Raw genomic sequence first — 6,000 nt, forward strand, 5'->3', positions numbered from 1 at the left:
CATCCAACTCCTGGCCTCTTCAGATGTCTCTCTGCATGATCAGTACCACTGCCCCATCTGATGTTGATATATAACAGTAGGGAGAAAGCACATCTTAGTGTGTGAGGCTTCTAGCATCAACCTAGAAGAAACACAAACCAGCAAGATCCCAGCCTACCTGGAATCTGACACCAAGCACAAAACGTCTCGCACCAGGGTACAGACATCCAACTGACTTTGCTTTTTCTGCACAAATGTAAAGCTACATTGCAGAAGATTTATTATTAACACTACCAAGCCATGCACGCACACGTACCGAACTGCACGCATGCAAGCATCTGTGTGGTAGCAGACTCTGTGCGATCATCTGGCTTGGCAAAGTCCAGCTTGCCTGCACATCCCATTGCTTTGTGTAAGGGGAGGAGTAGCCCTATAGCGAAGCACCTCACAAATAAGAGCGTGCCTCACAATTTGCTGTGCCATTTTAAAGAATGAGCACTGGTTCACAAGAAACCCTGAAAAAACAAACTCTTAGGACCATCTCACCTTGGGCAAGGTGGCTACCTCTGCTAATGCTACAATCCTTCCACTAAGTTTGACAGTCTGGTTCTATGCTGGAAACTTTAAACATGAAAGGGCATAAATCCATTATTATAGGTACGTGAAAGATACACAAACTGAAGGCTACTTTTGGATAAATTCAAATATGTTCTAGGGACTACATCCAAGATTCCTTTAAGATGCAACACACAGAGAATGCTCTGCTAAAATAACCCAAGAAAGCAAACAGTTTAAGTCCAGGCTTGTGGAAAACGCACAAGACCTGGAGCCAAGAGAATGAAATTGGTTTTGTTCTTTAAAGCTAAACACTCCCATATTTCTCTGTGCTTGTGAGGTATTGACCAGTAACAACAGTGAGGCAATTTTATACTCTTTCCAGTCTGGGTTGGAATGAGATCGTATCAGGACGATGTACCACAATGTAGCTACAGGAAACCCTCATCTGCTCAGTCAGCTGTACACTTGGGACACTCACTGCACTAAATTTAATCGACAGTGCAACCTTCCAATTCATACAGCCTTCTAATAATGTTTGCTAATCCAAGCAAGTATCAAGGAATCTGTTCAGTGCCAGTCCTGAATCTTCTAAGTGTGTGAACTGCAGCTTAAATCCCTAAAGGTAGTGCCAAGTGCTTTCTGTCATTGGGCACCCAAATCCATCCTGCAACTCCTTCCTGCAATTATCATGTTAATTGTATTTTAGGGAATCATGCAGTGTTTCTTTAAGAATCCAAGAATTCAATAAAATCACGTAGTTTGATAGAAATGTGTTTGAATAATGTTCTTCTCCTGTGTTCTTTTAAATGTAAGATGTAAGCCAGTTGTAATTAAAGTTGAAGCGATAGACCTTACCCATTGATTGCACTAAGTAATTAATTATTGATTGCAGTACTTTACATACATATTGCAGAGGACAATTCACCTGTGCAGTAGACAAGACTTACATAGAAATACCTAAATGCAACCCCCTCAGCTGAATGACTGAAACTATACAGAAATTGGCTTCACTGTTTACAAGTTAATTTCCTTATTAACCTTCTTGGAAATGCTGCTATCTGAGTGAAAGAAAGCTACCCCTCTCACAAAGACAATGTTCACCATTCCCTATCCAAATTAGTTTTGCAGACGGGTATCTGCAGATGCAAAATAGAAAACCTTTGTCTGTAAGGCTCCAAAAGTCTTTAGCAATGAATGCTGCTCTTCTCTGCACATGGCAATTTCTGACAAGTGATGCTGCGGTAAGGAGCAGCACAGAACAATAGCAGCATCATTCCCTAACTCTTGGGGAAGGAGAAGGGAGAGGACTCTGAGGTGTTAAAACAGGAAAGGAAACATTACTCAGGCAGACCGCAGGGTCTGAGCTGGAGATGTGGTAGTTAAGCTGCAGACACCGTGTTTTATAGAGCTGTGCATCAGGTGGGAATGTTCTACCCATTTACACTGGACTACGAAGAGGCTTTTCCCTACAAAAAGCTGGAGTGAGAGACATCTGTTAGTTTAAAAACACCACTGAAAATTAATTAACAGTATGAGGATACTGAAACTAAGCTCAAATATAAATGAAACCTGCAGATTGTTTGCCTGGAGTAGATCTTGAACGTGTCCTCCCACTCCTCTTACTAGGAAATTGGCAAGGAAAGTTATCTCTGGGCGTGTGCTGTGCGCAGAGGTCTGAGCTGGACAGGGAAGGGGAAGGGGCAGGCCAGGTAGTTCTGAGCGGGCCGGGAAGGGGAGATGGTACCTGAAGTCGCTGTAGGGATGGATGATCCAGAACCCAGCAGACTTAACCCTTTCCTGCTCCCTCTCCACGGCCTTCTGGCTGCCAAACATCCTCAAGGAGAATTTGTTGACCCCCGGCTGGAGCATGGCCCCGAACTGCCTCTGCATGAACCCGGCTTGGCCCAGCCTCTGCTCCTCATCTGGGGTGATCTGGTCGCACCCTCCACCTCCTTCCACTTTGATAGAGGTAGAGGAGCAAGCCCGGAGGGGCTGCTGCTGGGGCTCCGGGGGGGAAGCTGGCGGCGGGGGTGCCGGCAGTCCCTGCGTCTCCCCGCTGCCGGAGGGGCTCTTGTCCTCGCCGGGGGAGGCCGGCTCCCCTTCGCCGCCGATCAGCCTCTTCTCCTCGGCCGCGTCGTGGAGGTGCCTGCTGGTCAGCGAGGACAGGCTCCCTTTGAAGCGGCGGCAGTCCCCGTTGGTGCTGGTCTTGGCACCTTTGCTGCCCGCCTCCGTCTCTACGAGGCCGGGGTCCTCCCCTCTGCCGGGGTCTCCCCCGAGCGCCCGGGTGCTCCCAGCAGAGGGCGAAGGCAGCGGCTTAAGCCTGATGCTTTTCCTCCGGGTGTCCTTGTCGCTGTCTTCCTCTTCGTCCATGATCGACGCCTTGGGTCCTATCTGCTGGGGCAGGCTGTAGAGCCTCTTGCGCATGGAGGGGGGCAGCTTGTCCATGGCCGCTGCTGCTGCTGCTCAGGTGGAGGGAGGGACCCCGGCTGTGCGCGAGGAGGGGAGCGGCGCTGCCCCAGGCCCCTGCCCCCGGCTCAAGGGGCAGGAGGGACCAGAGACTGGCGTGTCATCTCCTTACCAGGCTGTGGCATCCACAGGCTCTGCATCAAAGCACGGGCTCCGCATCCAGAACGGAAGGGGAAAAAAAAAAAAAAAAAAAAAAAAAGGAGGGAAGGCGAAAAAGCCCCCCCTCTCCTCCCTCGTCCCGATTTGGCTACTTGCTGCTTGCCTCCCCTTGGTGAGTGCTACTGCAATCCCTGTCTGCTCAGATCCAGCGCACCGGGCAAGAAGTCTAGAGGACAGCCGCGCACTCCTGGCTGGAAGGCGAGGCAGGGCGGCAGCGGCAGCAGCCTTGCCATGTTGGCTTCCAGATGCAAATGTGCCGTGTCTCCGGGCGGGCAGTCATCCTCCGGAAAGCCAAACGCAAGCCCGGATACCTCAAACTCCTCAACCTGCCTGCCAATAACACAATGAACTGCAACCTGCAGCGGCCACTGCTTGCTTACATCACTGTCATCACTTATTCCTCATGCAGCCCCTGCTCCTGGGAATATTCATGAAGCGATCCCATTCTGTGGGTTGCCATAGGAGCGACTACTGCACTCAGGCTCTGCCTACCTGAGCCAGCACCCGGGCTTCTTAAAAGGGCAACGCCTGGCTGCCAAGGCTGTGTGTGGCTGGCAGCGCTCGCCGCAGCGCAGCGCAGCGGGGCTGCACCAGGAGGGCACTGCGCTGCCCAGCAGCCCGCCGCGCCTCGGCGCTGCCTGAGCGAGAGCCCGGCTTAATGTGGTGTAACAGCGAGAACTGCGGGCAGCTGGTAATTTAAAAATAGCAGCGTCGTAAAAATTAGAGGAGCGAGATTCCTTTTTCTCTTCCACGCTGACGAGCCTTTCTCCTTCTGGAGTTGCAGCTGCTTTGCCGCAGGTTTTCTCGTGAAGACATGGGGGGTTTGTGGGAAGGGGCAAATCCCAACCTAAAGGAAAAGTATCGGTTCACCTTGAAAATCGCACTCGCATGCAAAGCAGGGAGCTGGGGAACGCCTGTCTTTTCCGGCAGAAGTTTGCCTGCCGGGAAGCCCACTGTGTGTTTCACCACCCAAGGTTTGGAAGGTTCTCTTCCTTCGCTGCGTGCTCTCCCGTTAGACGTGCGAAACGCTACCGCTTCTCCGCTGAGGGGCTGGAGCCGTAGAAGTCATTCAAAAAGACAAGCAGCATCTCCAAGGGCTCCCTTACCGTAACGAGGGGCCGGGCAGGGCAGCGCAGGGCCGTGCGGGATGCGACGCGTGGGTTCTCCCACGGCACACGGGGAAGCCCACTTCGCTCGGGCACTGAGTCAGCGCTTCTGCGCCCGGTCCCGGCCGCTCAGGGCAGGGAGATCCGCTGGGAATCCTCCCTCCCGCCGCTGCTGGCTCCGGCGCAGCGCGTGTAGCAGAGGCCGAGGAGAATGGCTAAAAGAGGGCTTCTCCCTGCCTTTTGCTGTTCGGGAGAAAAGGAAGAAAAGACGCGGCAATCAGCCCTGCCCTGCACTTCTTTGAGAACGGCTGTTTATTCCCTAGTGCTTAAGAAGCGTTAGATTGATAAACCGAGTCCAATTATTTCCTAATGTAAAGCCTTTGAAACCAGTGGAGTTCAATTAAGAATCCGTTTAGCCATGTAAGAGAGTGTTTGCATATATTTTTGCATAGGCTCAGTAGATGCAGCTTTCCAGACTGCTTGTTGTTTTATACATTTAAATCGTACCTCCCCGAAGAAGGAAACCACGTGCACTTTGCAGAGAGATAAGCACAGGCAATGAGTGCCCACTGCAAGCGGTGAGGAAATCCTCGCCGTCTCCCTGAGAACAGCTGTGCTTGTGCTTTCATAAACGAACGATCCCCTTTCTCCCCCAGGAGTCCCTTGTCACCGGCCTAAGGTACCGTGCCATTTAAAGCAGCAGGATGCTACTTAGCTCTCACTTAAGGGAACGCAGCCATCAGCAGTGACTGCACCATGCCCACAGGCAGCACCTGCTTCTTCATCTTTGTTTGCCTGTTCTCTCTCGAATCCTTTCTCTGAAGCGTTCACCTGCTCCTCTTCTCCTATCACCTCCAGGTACAACCTAGACTGGCCGTGACTCATTTGAAATACATTTGATGCTACCTGGTACAAGTATTACTTAATACTGTTATTTCAATCACAAGGTCTGCTTTTCTGGGGAAATAAATCTTGATTTTCAAATGCTCCTGTAGATGAGATGTTGTGAACTAAGCCAGCGATCGCATTAAAGGTCTTTTTCCTCTACTTTTTCCTATTTAGGCGCTAGGGATGCACTTCTGTGCCTAAGCTGCAATCAACTGCCTTCCAAAAGGATGTGTTTTGATTAATGAGGTGCATAACATCTGAAACTGATGCGGCTTCTTCAACACAGCCCTTAATGTTCCCAGGGAATGACAGAGCAATAAAGGACGTGCTCAAGGAATCAAGCTGCTCGTCCTCTTTCAGCTATACTGTTCTAGCCTGCTCTCAGAAAATACCCACACTCTATTTCCTGGTCTTTCTGGGATTATTCTCTAAGTGCTGCCTTATTTGATGACACAAATAAGATTCTCTTAGAGCCCTGAGGTGGGAAGAGAACACTGCAGAGCATCCAAGCAGCAGAATGCTCCTTCATCACTTCTGCAGCTAAGAAAGAAAATGATCAGGTGCAAAGACTGAGTCAGGCTGCCTGGCACACTGCTGCACGATGACAGAAGCATGCAGACATCCTGGTGCTCAGACCTCTGCCTAGCACTCCCCAAGCCATTGATGTCCAGTCTATATATGGGGCAGATGATTCCTAAGATACAGATAAGGTTTTAACATTATTGTTTGGGGACTACGCTTGTTACCTTTGAAACTGTCTGTAAAACTCTTTAATATCACACTTGCTTGAAGCAATTTTTTCAGCACAACACTTTAGCAACTATTATAGTCCCATTTTGAATAA

At 50.3% G+C, this 6,000-nt stretch overlaps 1 protein-coding gene across 2 annotated transcripts in view; it reads right to left on the reverse strand.

Annotated features, from left to right (window-relative positions):
• Positions 1–4,431, reverse strand: part of HCN4 (hyperpolarization activated cyclic nucleotide gated potassium channel 4) — a 100,491-nt gene extending 96,060 nt beyond the window's left edge. The window contains exon 1 of one of the 2 annotated variants that reach the window (XM_085234031.1): positions 2,282–4,431. In XM_085234031.1, the coding sequence (XP_085090157.1) occupies positions 2,282–2,982 (701 nt within the window). In that variant the 5' untranslated portion in view covers positions 2,983–4,431. The remainder of the gene's footprint in view (positions 1–2,281) is intronic. The other variant, XM_085234030.1, reaches the window with a different exon arrangement.
• Positions 4,432–6,000: the final 1,569 nt, after the last annotated feature.

Source organism: Meleagris gallopavo, chromosome 12 (assembly GCF_905368555.1).
Source record: "Meleagris gallopavo chromosome 12, MGAL_WU_HG_1.1, whole genome shotgun sequence".
In the NCBI taxonomy this organism is placed as follows: Eukaryota; Metazoa; Chordata; class Aves; order Galliformes; family Phasianidae; genus Meleagris; species Meleagris gallopavo.